The sequence below is a fragment of the Mangifera indica genome, chromosome 8 (genome assembly GCF_011075055.1).
Source record: "Mangifera indica cultivar Alphonso chromosome 8, CATAS_Mindica_2.1, whole genome shotgun sequence".
NCBI classification, from domain to species: Eukaryota; Viridiplantae; Streptophyta; class Magnoliopsida; order Sapindales; family Anacardiaceae; genus Mangifera; species Mangifera indica.
In genome coordinates this window covers 9,274,530-9,293,229 of record NC_058144.1, presented here as the reverse complement: position 1 = coordinate 9,293,229, position 18,700 = coordinate 9,274,530, and the positions used below count along the sequence as shown (strand labels likewise).

Here is an 18,700-nt window from a genome sequence, read left to right as displayed (position 1 = left end):
TCACTGGTTGATTAATTTTAACCATTTTGCATTCCTTCTGAGCTTGGTTTCACATACAACTCAACCTTTGGGTAGTTTGAACCTGTCAAATTTGGCAATCAAAAAATGTCCGAATTTACAATTTGATATGATTTTGGTTCCAATTTCGACTCCCAAAATTGAGATGTTGATCAGTTTAACTTGATAATCTTCACAAGTCCATAATGAAAAGGAAGACATTAAATAGCTTCATTTCATAAACATCTGTCGAGAAAAATAGGGAGAGCCAGGCATGTTCACAAAAACCCAAAAGCCTCAGCCAACTAATTACAACTAGCACTTCTTTTCCTCTGTAAACATCATATTGAACCCGTGTGAAATTCAGGTGGTGAAGATGCAGCTTTTTAATGTTACACAGATTAACCTATCAAATTAATTGTACAACAAACAACACATTATCTGGCTACTCTCAGACTCGAGTGTATTCAGTGTCGGTGAGAATGTTTCCGGTTGCCAAAACCATTTCTTCCTTTTACGATATTACAAGCAACTGAAATGAACCCTATGACAGCCATAGCATAAAATACCATATATGGCACAAATGTCAGTCCGGAGAGAAAGGAAAAGTATCCAGCCAGTGCATACACAACATTCAGCCTCAGTTCCTGGCCCAAGATCATTGGGAAGGTCACCAAGGAGTTGAAATCAGGCTTCGACATGATAACACCATGAAAGATTACACCAATGCAAAGGAATGAATCCAAGAACCACGGAAAGCTATGCCCGATCCATATTCTCTGCATTCAAAGAACTTCCATATCATACATGATTGTATATTATTTAGAAGCTATAGAGAGCTTGCCAATACAAGTTCACAGCTTCAATATCATAAATGCATTCAATTCACATGTATATGTTGAATGAATCAATGTATGATTTTGCGCATATACGTATCTTTCAAGTTCAACATATGTTATTTGATGCCCAGACCCAGGCATATCTTCCTCAACTCATACATTAATTCATTGAACATGAAAGAAAAATTAGAAAATGGATACAAAATCAATGTTTGATTATTATGCTCCCAATGCATGCACTCCAATAAAATGGATTTCACCAGTTAATTTATGTTTACGTACACAGTGCACTGAGATAATATATACCTGCAACCAAGCCACAAATGAGGGGACAAACATGAGAGTTGCAAGAAGATGCAGGATCAGCAAGCCATGGCGGTGATGGAAGATCTCTAATTGAGTGTCACTAAAACTTTTTGTTGAATCTGGACTACTAGAGTTCATCTCTTCTGATAAGAGATTATGGTTGAATCTTCCATCCTGCATTGATGCAAATTGCTTAGGCAGACCATTGCCATCACTGTTGTAATCAAAGAGTTCCGTTCTCCAAACATGGCTACGGAAGGAAGCTGTCAAAGAACTGTAGCAGAAATAGAAAACTTTTAGGATCACCTTACAACTGAGAAGTTGGCGGCATTTAATCATAAAGGTTTTGAGTTTTGCATAGCTGACAATACAATGTCTTCAATAAATTTTTGAAAACCTCTGGTTAATCAAAGCGTTGGTAGCTAGACATAATAAATATTTCAAAGTCCACACCCCTTTGATGCTTGTGCTCCAATTAATAAAAATGTGCCCTTATTCAAATTTAGAACGTTAAGTACAAGCAAAAAATAATGTATTGTATGTACCACAGACCCAAGAAGCCCACAAAAAAAAAAAAAATTCACCATTAACATAGTCCAAAATTTTAATTCAATAATTAATTCTTGCACAGAACACAAAGATGGTGGCAAAGGAAGAAATTTTAAGCTAAAAGTATACCTGCACAGTGAATTATGGCAGCTTAAAGCATGAGACATGAGAAGTACAAATAGACCCAAAGCTGGATGAACAATGCACACCAAAGTAATTGCAGCCAGGGTTGTAACAATCAAAGGATGAACCCTCAAAACCGTTACCATCTGTTTTTCAGAAAACCAGAAAAAATTTTGAGTGAAAACATCAATCTCCATCCATGAAATAGGAGGGAAAAGTTAAATGTTCAAAATGGAACAAAGAAATCTTCAACCACCAATCAAGAGTAAGTGATATTAACTACATCTCTACCAGAATTTGTACCCGAATGTGCTATATTTATATCTATCCCTTCTAAAGGAATAGTCTAACATATTAAAAGGTCAGTTTCAGTTGTAGCCACTGGATTTTTTTATATAAAATAAAAACAGAAAAACATAAAAGCTAGACACACTTTTAACCTCAAACTGAATAAATGCAAGTAAATGTGAGTTTAGCCATTAACCCATCATGAGCTACAAATCATGCAAAAACTAAAGAGGTCAATTTACCTTTAATGAAAAGAAACTGGAGGAAATATTGGCAAACCAAAGAAGAAACCCAAAGCAAAAATTTCCTTCCCATTCTTGCCACCTGATTCAACAACTCTTCAGCTCATAGAAAAGTAACTTCAACACACTTACACAAAGATGAACAACTAATATATTGCAGGAAAAGAAATGACAAGGAGAAGAAGAAAAACAGTTTAATTTCATATTTCAAAAAGGTTTCATAGAATGCCCATCAACAAGATCTCAGGGATAACTAAAAATTATTTCAAGTAAAAGACAATAACAAAAAGTTAATCAATTCAAAAATGAAAAGTTGATAGAATATCCATCAAATCATACATAATTTCTCAAAGAAAATTGTAACAAATTTTCTCAATGACTAAGCAAATGGTATTTCAAAAACATTCCAAAAGTGGTTAGAAGAAGATTCAATGATATACGGATAATTCTCCTACACTTTTCTCATAGTTATTTCTTTTTCCAGTTTTTTTCCCAAAAGTATCAGCTGCAAAACAAATTATATGAATACTGATTACACCACATGAACAGTAGAGAGAGCCAACCAACCTTGTCTTAATGAACACATGTATAGTGGCAGCCACATAGAAGAACAACTGTGAAGCCAATACCAGTAGAATTATCAACCCATTTGCTAATAAATAGCAAATCATTGACACGATGGCAAAGCTCATGATGGGAGGAAATGACTGAGACATTAGGAAGAAAAGAAACAAGGAGACCAAAATGGGTAGAACAGCTAAAAGCAAAAATGGAAATGGCATTTGTAAATTGGAATCTACAGCTGAAAGCATAGAAGCGATAGGCAAATTGAGATCCCATGCATACGCTTGCCGCATGAGAGCAAAAAATATAACAGCAACAGACAAACCAGCTATCTGCAAAACAGAAGTCCAGCAGCATGGCAACAAAAAAATTATATCATGAACAAAATTAGTTATATCATCTCATTCCAAAAAAAAAAAAAAAGAAAAGAATAAATATGAAAAGCCATTTCAGCAATGAAAACAGAAGATGCATATAAAAAATAAGAGAGCACAAAAACAATTACTTGTCTTTAATAGGATAAAATTTTTTTCCCTTCCCTCCAAAGAAGCACTAATAGTTCATCAAAACTTGGATGCCACAACTGGTGTGTCTCTATGGAGTCACGGAAAAACAAGACTGCATCCATATAGTTGGATTATGATTTTGGACCTTATGCCATGTACAAGGCGCCCTTGTGTACTCTTGTTAATTAATCACACCAACAAATACAAAGAGTTTCAAACCAATTCATGGTAGTAAAATAAGCCTCTCCTTGCATCTATTGCTGTATACTAGAAGATCATTCAAGAACAGAAACTAGAGAAGTTTCTAGACAAATTTTATTTTTAAAATGGCTTCAAATGACAACTTTAGTGAAATAGACTAATTGTTCCATCATTATGAGACCCATTACATGTACTAATTGCTTGGAGAAAGGACAACATTTGAACTACCACTGAAAGTTGCGAAAGTCCAAGCCAAAAGATGCAAGTATCTCCCAGAAATTTCATTCCCGAATTCAACATCAAAATTAATGGTAAAATCAAAGATAAAATATTATAAAACTGACAAAAGTTTTTATAACCAACATCAAATACACAAAAATATCTGCAATCTTGAATTTAATCACCTGTGAGTTATACAAAAGCAAAAATCTGCTGGCAGCTGCAGTGATAGAAACAGCTACACTAGTTTTATATGAGCAATGTGGATCAACCTACAGAAGGACGTAGAAATGAAAACCTTAAATTAATAAAATTGGAAGAAGAAAATTTTAAAATAACATAATACAAGAAAACAAACTTCTTTGGAAAATTTCGTACCAGCAGTAGAACAGTGGTTCTTTCAGATCTCTGTGGGAAACTCAAAAGTGCTGGTGAAGAATCAACAACAATAGTCTCACTGTACAAGTTTGGAAATATGTGAACACCTGATATTGGATCCCACGCAAGTGCTACAGGCGGGAAACAACGCATTTTGCAAAGCCCTGAAATGCCAATAAGTTGGTTCAGTATGAGGAAAAATATGACAACATCACAATTGTAAAGAAATTGCTTGGTGACTGAGTGAAAAGATGTGATCAACATAGAGTGTCTACCAAATGACAGATGTCTAGCAAATTAGAACCACAGAGAAACTTAAACCTGGCAAAATATTCAAAGAATTAAAATATCTCAAGTTTATAAGGTGGCACTAAGAAGTCAAATAAAAAAAAAACAAGAACAATAGAAACTGAAAATTCCTACATATCCTCTCACGTGAAATGCAAGTGCACAAAATTTCAAAACAAAATCATAGATAAAACATATTATAATTTCATTAATGCCATGGACATATTCAAACATAAGACTACTTGATCAACCTGACTCCAATACTATACTAAATATTTCTAATTAATACTAAAATGCCGCACCAAAACTGGTGCCTACAACACAATTACCACAGTAAGATTATGATTTAACTTTCAGCAATAAGCATCCAAGTTTGGGCTCTGGAACCACCAACTCTTGCAATCAGTTAATCTATTTGTGGTCTTTCACATGAATTTTCATTAATACTTAATAAACAAAATAAAGAGTATGGTCTAGAACAGCCTTTATAATTAACCATCTCAGATAGAGCACATTGCCACTGCAAGGAAACTTGTAAACATTGCAATGAAGTCAATCATAGTCCATATAGTCAAAGGCACACAAGCAGACAAGATAGTGAAAATACCAGATTTTGTATGAATTACAAGAAAAGGCTGTTAGCAAAATCTAATTCCTTACTACTGTTTTCCATGTGTCCAGTTTCTTCTTCTTGAAGCCCGGCTTTCTTTATTCCACAGCTTTCAGTTCTCAAAGACAAAGTAGCAGGCAAAAGGCCTAAGCTAATGGCAAATGACAGATTGAAAGTCAGGGGATGATCCTCCTTCAGAAACATTTCCTGTATAACAATGAAATAATGAAAACCTAGTCACCTGAACAGGCAAAACTAATCTAAGCAGTTATAGGTTTAATTTTCTAGAACCATAACCCGAAAATAAGTCAGCTGCCTATGTAAATATTAACCTTAGGAGAATATGTAGATAGAAGCATTGATTGTGGAGAAAATTCAATCTCCCCTTCCTGTGGATTAAAGAACTGCCCAACTGCCATGGAAGCTGCTGGTGGAGGTCTACCTGAAATAGTCTGAGGACCAGCAAATTGCCACAAATCATGTAGCGTACATGTTAATATCAGATCCAGCAAAAGAACTATCAAAACATACATTTATCCAACTATAATTAAGGAAGGAAAAAAAAAAAAACTGATGCAGATGAAGTTGTCAATTTGAAAAAGGAAGTGTTCATGAGAATGAAGGCCAAACAATACCGGGCGAGGTGCAACAGAAATAGTGAGGAATCTGAAACCACGCATATCTTCTGGACCCAAATGAAAGATTGCAGATGGAGGCACTTGCTCTGTCTGACTGCCAGGTTCAGTCTGATGAAGAAACAGCATGTTCAAGAATGTGTCTCAACAACATCCATCAAAGATCTATTTATATAAAAGGGCTCTGATTGCAACATGATGTTAAAACTCATAATATATTTATTTGCTTATACAAGACAAACAATTATTTTACATGGAGGATAAGCATCATAGCTACAACAACTAGTACCTGCCTTGGTGCTTGTCGTGATGGAATATGAACCATCTTTGATGTCACCTCAAGAGCCCTTTCACTTGCAGACAGGTCCAAATTTGATTCCCTTTTTTCAGGCCATAGATGAATTCTGACCCCAAAACATGGAGCAAGGTTTGTCACAAATATGAAGTGACTTTTTCCGTTTGAACTCTACGAACACAAGGTAAACTGTAAACAATAGTATTATAAAATAAAATGCAAATGAACTAATACTATCAGAGTAAAATAATTAACTTGGCCATGAGATCAATCCTTTTTCTTCTTTTTTTCCTTCTCTTTTGAACTTCACAATACTATCCGAACCCTTCCCCAAAAAGAAAAGACACCTTTGCTTGAGTGGGAGTTGATCCAAGATCTCTTGTACATGCCTAAGAGGTCCTACTAGGTAAACTGGTTAATATTTACCCTGTATCTTACATACCCTATTAAGGGTATACAACTGAGTTAATTTTTAAGCCTCATAAGTTTTTCATTCTGTATTCATCATCCACACTTCCACAAGTCTAAGACAGCTGATCTTAACCCCAAAAAAAGCTTATACCCGCTGGACGCGGAATTTCAAAGGAGAATTCCTGATATGAGAACAACATTCAAAACTAGCTAGGTAGCAAGAGGCTTGAGAATAAGGACAAGTTGTTATGTCAAACTCCCAACTATCAGCATGCTAACAATCTAAACATAGAAAAATGATTAAAAAAAAGATAAAATTATTTCTGTGATAGGAATGAAAAACACTGCCCAGCTTACCAATCTCTGTATGTCTAACCAACGCCTCCTCCCATCCATGGCCAAAACAGTGACAGTAGTTGTCTGAATGTATAGATCCCTCTCAAGGCCATCATCACTCCAATGCACAGAGCTGGGACAACTGGAAATACTATGCACTTGAGAATCTGCAGGGTGGCATTCAACATCTTAGACAACATTTAAATATATACAAAATAGTAGGAAACTTATAACATGTTGCAGCATACACTAGGCAGAGCAAGAGGGAAAAAGGTTTTCCATGTCATAAGTCTAGAAATGTGACCATAGTTATTGATATCCAATAATACAATATGATACAAGTAGAAAACGATACATATTATAAGATGTATCGAATTAATACGATACAGTAGATGTATCGTACAATACGTATCATACGATACGATACGATACGATACATATAACCGATACAAATCAATAAACTTTTTTAGAGAAAATGAAGATGTAATAGGGGTGTATATGAGAAATTTTAAATTATCATGGTTGTTTGTGATATTTTCTAAAATTATGACATGCCAATTATAATTTTTTATTAATATTTTATTACATATTTTTTAAAAGGCGTATTATACGATACAATACACAATATGAAAAGTTTGGTTTTCAATATATGATACGATACGCAATTCAACTACCATGAATGTCACACATGATTATTTTTAAATGATGAAGATATTACTTGGCTGAAATCTGAGAAGATAAAAGAATAAACATTTACACTCATAAGACAGCCTATGCATAGCCTCCTTCCTCAATGTAAGGTGTAATCAAATTCCTATAGTTTTTCACCTAGGAGTACTACACTGACTTGAGGTGCTTAGGCCTAGATTGGGAGGTAGGATAAAAAAATTGTGCTCCCCAGGTAAATTGTTTCCAATATCAAGGAAATAACGTGTAAATCCTGAATGTATTTTGGTAAATTGACAAAGTTTTTAAAAGCTCACAAACCATAATAACTAAAATAACCATCAATTTTTTTTCCAACAAGATATTTCAGAATTATAAAATAAGAAAATCATACATATTTTGGAAAGCTACAAAGTGGAACATACTGTATATTAAAACTATAAAGATAATGTGGAGAATGATAATACCAGTTGCATCTTTTACATCCTTAATGGGATGAGTACTTGACTGGTGAAACATCCGTGACTGCATCATCCAATTAAAACTTTGGGGTGTCGCACCACGAAGCATCCTTGAAAATATTTCCAGTCTTTTTCTAGTGTCAAGAAAAGGCTGGCCGGTTCTGAAGTCAATCAAACTAAGGAGAGTATGTGAGACCTACATAAAAGATAGATAATCAGAACCATCCACAGTACAAATAAATATTGACTCTTAAAGAAAGTTTTACTCACTTGAATAACCAGTTGATTACACCATAAAATAGCTTGATGTTCCATTGACAGCCACACATTTTTCATGCCTGTACTAGGTATCATAAAGCCATGGGTGGGAGGCACAATACCATCAAGGGATTCTAACCCTGACCGCACCTGAACAAAAAGGGAAAAAAATTAGAAGTCATTTAAAGCTAAATACAGAACAAAAACAAAATAAAAGAGTCAACAGTTAAATTTGACCCAAATCAAATACATGGCAAGCATTCCATTGAAAATAAAAATACAGTAATAAAATAACAATTTAAATCGACCAAGACAAAAAATCTTTAAATAGTTTACATCTGACATAGTTTCATTTAGCAAATTATGAACATACAAAGAAGCTTTTAGTATTTGGTGGAGCAAGCAGTCTCAACATGAACCAATCATATACCACATATAATAGAGTGAGATTCAACAACACAAATTTACCTGATAGTCATGATAACCACCAGAAATGGAAACAACAACAACATGAGAAAGCCTAGGATCAGATACATGTTGTCCTGTCGACGTGGTGTGGACCTCATATCCCTTTCTCCATTCATGATTTACACTAGCAAAATAGTAACCAAGGGATGGCTGCAATGCCAAAGGAGGGGATCTGGATAAAACAGGCAAATCTCATAAAAAAACCAATAAATCAATAAAATTTCAGAACCAATGACATCGAGGAAGCCATAAACTTACTGGTGTGGGCTTGAAAGCGTGAGTACAGTCTCGACAGCTGACTTCCTTAGAAGTGGGTGGATAATAGCAGCTCTAGCAATAAAACCACCCATAGAGTGACCAACCAATATCACACTTTTAGGCAAACTCCCAGAGGCTGCAGAACCTTCTCTTTCTCGAGCTTCATGAGATTCTCTGTATTGATCCAAAATCTGAAAATATTCCCAGACATTAATTAACGCCATAAATGAAAAGTCACAGACAGAAGAACAAACAATCTAGCAAACAAGAAACTCTTCAAGCTTAAATCAGCCTGAGAAAACTTAGGCAGTGTCATTTAATGGAAACTTTGATGTTATTATTGTATCAAGAAGGTGTGTTCTTATCAAAATTGAGTGCATTACAAAGACAGCAGTAAGAAGTTAAACTCCAGGAAAACTTGGTTTGAGGCTACGAAAGACTAAAATTTGAAGGGCTAAAAATACAGAACAGTGGTTTGAGGCCATGCTGGAGAAGCATGAAAACAAACAACTTTTTTCAATTCATGTACTTACAAGTAATAAAAAAATAATATAAAATTACAGAAGCCAATACAAATATTGTGGGGCAATGCTTCATCAAATTAGTGCAAGAAAAGGGTTTTTTCAACCTTCATTGTGCAGTCTCACACCACCCTTTCAAATATGAATCAGGCACTGTAAATTCCATTCCAATATATTTCTGGATTTAGAAATAGAATTTCAAGTTCCATGTTAAAGCTTCTAAATCGTCTATTATATTTTAAAAAAAAAAAAGGTTCCAGGTGTGGTATCAATAATAACACAAAGCACGAACTCAAAAGTCATTATACTGAACATCAAAGAATTCAATTTGATTGACACTACTAAAATATTTACTTGTGCGGAAGAAATTAACATGATCCAAGAAATTAAGTGATACCCTGTGGATGGCATACACAACATATTCTGTATGCTCTTCAAGTATCTCACCATCCATTGCAGAATGTTCACCTTCAAGATCCACAGCAAACCAGTCCAGTTTGCAGGAATACTGATTGGGTAATTGAAAGCCAGATGCATTCATATCTGCACCACTTTCTTCAGAAGTCAGGAACACTTCTTGATAAAATGAACGTTCAAGTGCACCTCCCTGATATGCCCTATCAGATTCGGCTGCTAAAGATCGCACCTGAGATAAGTATGAAGCTGTTAAATTCTATGAAGAGGGCTACAAAATTCAAGTGGAGGCTCGCCATATGATATGACATTATATATAATATTATCTTCATTGTAAATTGTTTACTAAAATTTTTAATAGTCGAATATTTAATGCATGCTCCGGATTTGATGGATTGGAGCACTTTTTCTGCAAAAATTCTTTATTCCAACAGGACTAAAAAAAATAAGATTGTTAACAGATTATCAAATCAGAAACAATTACTAAAAAATTGGCTGATTAACTCATTATGCAAACTGTCCAATCTACACTGAAATATATTCCTCTTCCATTCTACTCTGAAATAAATACCACTGCCTTACCAGCAAACCACAGTAAGCACAGCTCCAACTAAGCCATCAACTCAGCAAAATTCAATGGATTCAACATCTTACCAAAAAAAAAAAAAAAGAGAGAGAGAGAGAGAGAACAAAAAATTGATGCTAAGACTAGAGCCTTTTTTAAAAGTCTTCATCTCAGGTACAGAGTAAAGAGCTTCCATTCATCAGCTCTTCCACATCCAGTAAGCAAATGTTTAAAACCCTTAATGCAACAACTATAATTCTTGCATCATGCCACAGAGATCTTGCTTCCAATGCCCATTCTCAAAATCTTCCATTTGTATTCCTCAGAAGAAAATATCTCTACATTAGATCCACCTTGAATAACTTTTTACAACATCCTATTTGAAAATTCATAGCTAAAAGAAAAGTTAAAGAAGCACAATTTTGCTAGACTAAATATAAATATGCTCCTCCAATTCAACAAATCACTGATCGACATAAAGTGAACGTTAACTTAAGAACAAAATAACAATCAAAAGTAATAAAGAATAAAAAGACCTTGCCTGTTTGTAGCTACCACCATTCCCGGGAACAAAAAGTACCGGTACACCATTAAGCTGTTTCAAGTGCTCCTTAAAATCAATCTTTCTCCAACCTTCATGATACAAATACAACCCATACTTTGTAGGCGCAGCACCTTCTGTGGACGAAATCGGAATGTATGTAGGATACATATAGGTCATAACACAACCATTCGAAATCGGCTTTAACAAATGATACAAAGCAGCAATGCCAATCCACAGAGTCAAAATTACAGTGGCTGAAATTCTCAAAGTCGCTCGAAAGCCTCTCATCGTGGAATCGAAGATACAATCTCTACTATACAAATTCACTAAACCCCTCTGTCTTTAACCATCACCCTACCAACAACAAAAGCATTAAAAGTCTCATTACAATCACAAGAAGCAACAAAAGCGTAACCACACAAAGTAGATTCGTCGTAGATCTGTTTCATAAACTTAACTTTGAACATAGATTTATCACTGACGACAGCACCGAAGAGATGTATCAGAAAGAAAGCGAAAAGAAACAACAGATAGTTAAAGCTCAACCAAATTATACTACAAATGTGAAAGCATACCTCGCCCGAAAAGTTTGGTTGATAAAGTGAAGAAATGGAATGCGTGAGATCCGTGAAACTTACTGTTTGCTCAAAATAGACAAACATTTAAAGAACGATGTATATAATCGGGTATCCGGGTTGGCTACCGGTTGTTCCTCCGTTTTCTTTAGGATCTAAGGGCGGGTTTTCGCCCTAATATGTAACGGTGAAAGCATAGTTATCAACATTTTAAGATAATAATATGAATCTTACTATATGTATTTTAAAGTATACGATAATTAATATAATATAATATATATATCACATAATATAATAAGATTGGTATATTTTTTTAAAAAAATAATGATATAATAAGAGGACATATGAAAAATTTTAAATTTTTATAAGTGTTTATGATATTTTTTAAAATGATAACGTGTCTATTATATTTTTTATTATTTTATTATTTAAAAATTTTTTAATATAATATTAAATATATGATACATAAAATTAAGTTTTTGATATATAATTTGACTAGCATGATTGAACCAATTAGAATAAAAATTTAAAAGAAAAAAGGAGGGGAATTTTGGGGTGTCCTGCCATTTAGGGTCATAATTAACATATTTAATGTTATAATTCAATTTTCAAGGATGGCCAAGAGAGACTTATTCGCACTTCAATATTAGTATTTTTTCTTATTCTCACAAATTTATTTTGAAATTTTCAAAAAACCTGCTTATCTGTTAATTTTTACAAATAATATCAAGAGTAAAATTATTATTAAACATAAATATTTTTAAAAAACTAAAAATTTATTGTATTTTTTCTCTATTTTTTAAAATCTAACAATTTTCTCTCACTTAAGGTTTGAAAAATCACAATTTCCTCATTAAGGTTTTGTTTTCCTCTTTCCGACGATAATCTCTTCTTCAATTACTAACATTCTCCCTCTTGGTCTTTCTGCTGCTCTCCCTTTTTTGACAAAGACAACAAAGAGACTGTCAAGAGAGACCGAGAAGGAGAGAAAAAGTTGACAATAGGAGAAAGGATTGCCGTTAGAGAGAGGAAATCAAAACTCTAAGGGGAAAATAGTAATTTTTCAAACCTTAAATGGGGGTAGGGGGAAATTATTAGATTTCTAAACTTATAAGAGAAATACGTCAAATTTTTAATTTTTTTTAAACAACTATTTTAACTCTAACATTAACTACAAAAATTAATAAATATATAAGTATTTAAAATTTTCAAAATTAGTAAATGAAAATTTGGAAAAACACTAATCTTTGAGTGGGAATAAGTTATTTGGCCTTCCAGGATACTCGAAAATATGATCATATATCATATTTGTTCCATGTAATATTATAAATTTTACTTTATGAAATTTGTTCCTGAAAATCTCCGACATCTATATTAAACTTGAGAAAGAAATTATGGCAACAAATTTCATGTAAGATCATTGGTATTTAAAACTAATCTTATTGAATATGTTTTGATAATTGCAGTAATAGATACGTGTAGAACCGATACTCGGTAGTAAAAACAAAGGGAGTTGATTTATCATTAAGCAGTGATAGCACAAGTTAAGTTCTTGATAATACAGGAACCGTATAAGGCTTTCCATATGTGTAGCTTGAATGGAGGCTTCAAAATCTCTGCTCCGATTACAAGGGCGGTCCACATGCAAGGAAGAACTAGTTGCGCCATCGGATGGATCATCAACCTTAGCCACTGGAGGCTCGGGTTGTAGGCTGCTAACCTCGAGGTTATGGACTATATCAACCACATAACTCGAGCTTTGCTTCCCTCAAATGATTCCAATATTGGGGCATGTTAGTCCAAGGCGCAAGGGCTTGAATGAGTATGAAACAAAGAAGCAGAGCCACCCACTTCCATTGCAAAACTCACCTGTTACGCCTTAAGTGAGGCTGTCTAACATATGCCCAGGGGTTTCACCTTCCATCAATGGAAGATTTATTCATGGGGGCTCTCAGTGTTGCAAGGAGATTACAAGAAAATAAAATTAATAAAGAAGTTGTTGTCTCAAAGGAAGAAACAAACACAGGGCGATACAAAAGGGCCCTAAGAATTCATGCATATACAAAGTTTATCTTGATGGATAAGCTTTGCATTTAGACAGGTTGTCTCACTGATAAAATCTGTTCACCCTAGGCGGTCAGTCACAATATGCATTGCTAGGATCAACTCAGAAGTCGTTTTCAATTTAGACAATAGACATCCAACAATGGTCATAGGAAAACTACAAAATACAAAATTGGGTAGTTGCAAGCCTATCTACAACCATTAAGAATGAATCCGTTGGGATAAGCACTTTCTTGCTTCCAATGTACAGGTTTAAATATGCAAGCAAGTGCAGAAAACAGGCATACTAAATGTAAAAATTTAGGGGGAGAGAGTAGGAGAGAGTTTTCTTTCGAATAAACCCTATTCATGGGCAATCCTGATATAGTACACTTTAATACACAGAAAAATTTGTTACCGGTGGCAATATTTTGGAAGCACAATACTCAAACAGGATGTAATATCATCTCTCATCTCACACCTCACAAATTTTCTACTCTGAGAAGTTCTCTATATTACAAAAAGAACAAAATAGGGCGAGGTAAAATATGAAAACTGATGGAGAACCAGCAGCTAAATTGGCCGGAAAGAGCTCATGCAAAATAGTGCAGATCTCATCACGATTCAATGGCAACAATTTGAAACTCCCTTTCCCATAAAATAGCAAAGCATATATCAGGAATAGCTGGAACTGTTTAAAGGTTTAACATCTCCTATTTAATAAGAGAACTCGTGGCCTCGAAATGAGATGTACTTCTTAACCCAGATGGCAATGTCCTCGGCACAGGCATGGGCCTGTGGGGTCTTCAGAAGCATGTCAAGTGTTGCAAATTCGTGAACTGCATCCTTGTATTCAAGAACAGGTGCATCAACATTTACCTTCCGGAGCTCCTCTGAGTAAGCAATGGCCCTATCTCTCATCCAGTCATGTTCAGCTACCACTGTGAGTGTTGGGGGCATGAGCTTCAAAGGTGGCCCCCGATCTGGGACGAGGGGGTTAGCAGCTGGATGGTCCAGACTGAACTCCTCCTCAGGAAGAAAAAGTTTCCATGCAAGTAGGCACATAGCCTTGTCGTAGAAGTAGGAGTTAGCCAACTTTATCTCTGAATGTGTTGGGATACTTCCAATGAAGAAAGGGTACATCAGAACCTGTGCAACAACTTTGACAGGGTCCAGAAGCCTTCCTGCTTCAACAGCTTTCCGAGCCACATAGTCTGCAATGTTTGCACCACAGCTCACCCCAAGTAGAACACATCTGTAAAACATACCATAAGTAGGGAATGATCAGGTTTGTATTGCTTAGAACTTCATAACCGAAGCCTCCAAGTTGCTTGCAAAGAATAAACATTCAAAAGAAATTTTCAGTGATGACTACATACTATCGGAAACCAGGTTCATTCCAGGACAAACAGCTTAAATTCACTCCCAGGTCAATGTCAGGAGTAACTTGTTAAATTTAGCCAGCTTTACCTTTAGCTACAAAAAAGAATAAGACAAGATGCCAACTGTACTGAACTATAAATAAATCTCAGCTTAACCATAGGCAAGCAAACACAGAACAGCAAGAATGGTAACAAGCAAAGGATGCCCCAAATGACTTCTAAGAAGAAATCCTGAGTTCAAGCCTCTATCATGCTAGTGAAACTTTCTAATTAATTAGATATATGGGAAAAAAAAAAAAAGGATGCCCCAAATGACTGGGAAGACCCATACATGAGCTATTCTGCAATCTTGCATGCATATCATTACAAAAATGATAAGAAGTTTGTAGAGTTGTCAGCTTTTTGGCAAAAAATAAACTTAAAGTCTGTTATTAAGATATCTGCTAATCTTTTAAATTGTATAATGTTTTTAAGATGCTTGTACCATTATTAAAAGTAAAAGCATGGATTCTTGTACCCATTAATAAAAGACTAGCAGTCGTAACACTAGAACAGATAAAGTCTAAACTCTCAGCTCTACAATAGTACCAAAATTCTACCAAATGAAATCAAAAGCAACACAAGCCTATTCTCAATTCAAATATAATGGTTCTTCATATACTTAGAAACCATACAGAGTTACAATGGTGAATTCCACTATCTGACAATCAATGTTACAGCAATGCTACTTACTTGTCCCTATACAACAGTAGAAGAGGTATCTATAGGGATAAATTAGCCATATGACCTACATATACAGACATTCAGAACAAACTATGATTTGCATGACAATTGTCCTATAAAAAATTGTTCAGACAATTCACCTATCCATTTGTTTCAGGCATTCATATGGGTAAAATTCACCTAGATTTGCCTATATATGTGCAGAATTTAGCTACACACATTTTGTGATGAAACCTTCACACACTAGCCAGATAAATAAATTTTTTACTTTCTATGCTTCATTTACAGGTAAAAAAACACAAAATCATGGTTTGGTACTCAATATTATAAATGTACTTTATAATATACATGTATAGCCATGATTTTATCCCTAAAATTTTAAAAGATGTCAGCCATCCCCACCTATGTCCAAATAAAATTCTCATATCCATGTCTTAATTCCATAGATCACATTAAAGGTTGGTTGCACCAAATAAATTGTAGTACTTCTAACTCGCATGAATGAGAACATATTCATTGCACACCATTAATCCCAACAATTTCTTGCAAATAAAAAGTTGTAACCGAGGGGAGTAAAGAGGCAAAATCAGTAAAGCTACATAAATTTGACACTTAGGATTTAAGAAACAATGAATGAGTTAAAACAATACAACTGCAATTACGTACAAAAAACCCTAAAATCAGAAAGCATTCTCAAACACCAAAGCAATACTCAACGTTTAACTGTCTCCCTAAAGATAAATAATTCCATACTATTTCGTCGTGCGTTTATCCTTACAAAGATTAAAAACTGTCGGCAAGAAAAATCAAAGTTTATCTTTACAAAGATTAAAACTGTCGGCCAGAAAAATCACCCATGTGATCAACATTTTCAATGTTATAGTAGTCCTTGCTCTTAAGAACTAAAAATGTGGTGCATGTTTTCGTATAAGATTCCACAATTTTCAATAAGCATAGAAATAAGCAACCAAGAGTAAAAATGATAATCGAAACTACAGTCAAAATGAAATGTAACCTTGAAGGATCTCCATGAGCAGCCAACCAGGGTTCCACCATAGCCGCACCAAATGCATCCAGAATATGTCGATTAGTGTCCGCCTTTCTAGACTCCACAACACCACCACGCGCATTCCCCATGCTCTTACTACACTCCGCCAAATTCGCCTGCTTCCCCAACCAATTCAACACTTTGAGCCCATCCTCAAACGCCGCCGGGTACCTATTCTCCGGCGCCAACCTATACCCTACCGCCACAACAATCGCATCACACAATCTCGAGATCCGCCGACAGAAAAAATCGTTCGCCACCGATTCGTTGCTCCCACTCACCCACCCTCCCCCGTGAAACTGTAACATTATCGGTAATTTCCTCCGGTTCACATCCACCGGTGCATACCCTCTATACGCGTCGGATTTCAAATTCAAAGCCTCCACGTCACTACCACCACCACCGTGACTACTTCTCCGATATTCTTCCTGTCTCGTTACCGCAGTCCCCACATTCGACGAGCCGTAACTGTACCTCCGTAAAAGCACCTCGCTCTCTTCCAGATCGGCCTTCCTAGAGTTCAAACGGGCTTTAGTTTTAGATTGAAGTTTGGAATCAGATTCGGGCGAATGGAGGGCGGATTCGGGTAGAAAAATCCGGACCGTGAGAGAAGTGAACGGGTCGATATGGATATCCTTTGTCGCAACTCCGTCAGAGAATAAAGGATTGGACGGGGCCACGGATTCTTCAGGTCGGGTCGTCACTCCAAACGGATCGGATTCAGCGGACGGGGTTTGGATCCGGTTCTGTAGTCGGTGTTTCAAGAGGAACTTGAAGAAAACACTGTATAGCTTCACAGCTACGCTCGGCATTTCTCTCTCAAAACAAAATAGAGACTCCACACATATGTTACGTTGTTAGGCGCCGTGTCAGAGTCTAATCGTGTTTCGTTTTTTTTCTGTTTTATAAATTCGTGATTTCGGAGTTGAAACAAGGCTTTTTATTTTCTTTATTTCGGAAAACGGATCTCATCAGATTAGGGTTTAGGCAATCTGGAGATTGCTTAAATCTGATGACGATGTTTCCATGGCGAAAAACACTTGACAGAAAGAGGAAGAGAGCGAATGAGGTGACGGTGATGGGTATACATGCAACTTTATGATAATGATATGCTTTTGATTTTAAGAAAATGTTGGCGTGTGTGTGGTACGCGCTTCAGATTCAAGTGTTTTTATGGTTGAGTCGAGGAATTTGGCGGTGCGTAATTTGACAAGGAAAAGAAATGTTATCGAAAATTGAAACTAATAATGCTAATATCTGAATACGAAAAGGATTCGTTTTGTTTATGAGTCAAAGAGGGCAGGGGCAGCCCATATTTCAAATAATAGTGTTTTAGGTATAATTTTATATATAAATAATATTGTATTATTATATAATTAAATAATTAAAAATAAATTAATATTAATTATTTAATAATATATTATAATTTATATATATAAATTATTCACATACTTTGATTGTATTTCAAAATATTGTAACAGTTATTGCTTACTAATTTATTTTATTTGATGTTGATTTAATAAATAAATTTTAAAACTTAATTAAATTTTATATTTAATAAAATTATATACATCTATTTAAAATATATAAATTTATATATATATATATATATTATATAATTAAATAATTTAAATTAATATTTAATTATATAATAATATATATAAATATATACATATTTTTTGGAACATTGATCTTTAAAATAATTCAATCCTATTTTCATATTTCTTTTTGAGTCCAAATACATGTGGCAGACACATCTACCTCATATTTTAATATGGCCAAAAGACTTATTCCCACCCGAAGTATAGTGAAATGCCAACTGCCATCCTCCAACTTTCAAAAACTTAAACACCCACCCATAACCAAATTTTTGTTACAAATTTCAGTTAAAGTTTAGGGTAAAACCATCATTTATCAAAAAAACTAAAGTTTCATCATATTTTGCTCTCCCATATTTAAAAACTTATATTTTTCCCTCAACTCAAAG

General features: G+C 34.8%; 2 protein-coding genes across 7 annotated transcripts; both read right to left on the bottom strand.

Moving 5' to 3' along the window:
* Positions 1-204: 204 nt before the first annotated feature.
* Positions 205-11,715, bottom strand: LOC123223679. 6 transcript variants are annotated; one of them, XM_044646983.1, is made up of 19 exons: positions 11,518-11,715; positions 10,940-11,303; positions 9,817-10,065; positions 8,899-9,089; positions 8,641-8,812; positions 8,185-8,322; positions 7,921-8,110; positions 6,809-6,954; positions 6,035-6,211; positions 5,746-5,856; positions 5,443-5,562; positions 5,161-5,317; positions 4,213-4,376; positions 4,020-4,106; positions 2,912-3,240; positions 2,345-2,426; positions 1,821-1,960; positions 1,143-1,416; positions 205-776 (listed from the first exon to the last, which is right to left on the bottom strand). In XM_044646983.1, the coding sequence occupies exons 2-19, from the start codon at positions 11,228-11,230 to the stop codon at positions 465-467; spliced, it is 3,330 nt and encodes a 1,109-aa protein (XP_044502918.1). In that variant the 5' UTR covers positions 11,231-11,303; positions 11,518-11,715; the 3' UTR covers positions 205-464. The 6 variants fall into 6 exon arrangements, with proteins under 6 accessions (XP_044502918.1, XP_044502919.1, XP_044502921.1 ...); XM_044646984.1 differs by having other exon boundaries at positions 10,940-11,296; positions 11,518-11,697; XM_044646986.1 differs by lacking the exon at positions 11,518-11,715 and adding an exon at positions 11,401-11,417 and having other exon boundaries at positions 10,940-11,296.
* Positions 11,716-13,905: 2,190 nt separating this feature from the next.
* LOC123223904 (probable carboxylesterase 11) lies at positions 13,906-17,910 on the bottom strand. The gene is made up of 2 exons (XM_044647372.1): positions 16,681-17,910; positions 13,906-14,815 (listed from the first exon to the last, which is right to left on the bottom strand). Exons 1-2 carry the CDS (start codon positions 17,523-17,525, stop codon positions 14,278-14,280), a joined length of 1,383 nt encoding a protein of 460 aa, XP_044503307.1. The 5' UTR covers positions 17,526-17,910; the 3' UTR covers positions 13,906-14,277.
* Between the last annotated feature and the right edge of the window lie 790 nt (positions 17,911-18,700).

What these genes read in the sequence shown, in the direction of transcription:
- LOC123223679 (XM_044646983.1), bottom strand. Translation starts at nt 11,230, where the DNA reads ATGAGAGGCTTTCGAGCGACTTTGAGAATTTCAGCCACTGTAATTTTG. An exon ending in ATGGTGGTAGCTACAAACAG is followed by an intron (nt 10,066 to 10,939) that starts GCAAGGTCTTTT and finishes TACTTATCTCAG; the next exon opens with GTGCGATCTTTAGCAGCCGA. An exon ending in GTGGTTATCATGACTATCAG is followed by an intron (nt 8,323 to 8,640) that starts GTAAATTTGTGT and finishes CTTTTTGTTCAG; the next exon opens with GTGCGGTCAGGGTTAGAATC.
- LOC123223904 (XM_044647372.1), bottom strand. Translation starts at nt 17,525, where the DNA reads ATGCCGAGCGTAGCTGTGAAGCTATACAGTGTTTTCTTCAAGTTCCTC. An exon ending in GCTCATGGAGATCCTTCAAG is followed by an intron (nt 14,816 to 16,680) that starts GTTACATTTCAT and finishes TATGTTTTACAG; the next exon opens with ATGTGTTCTACTTGGGGTGA.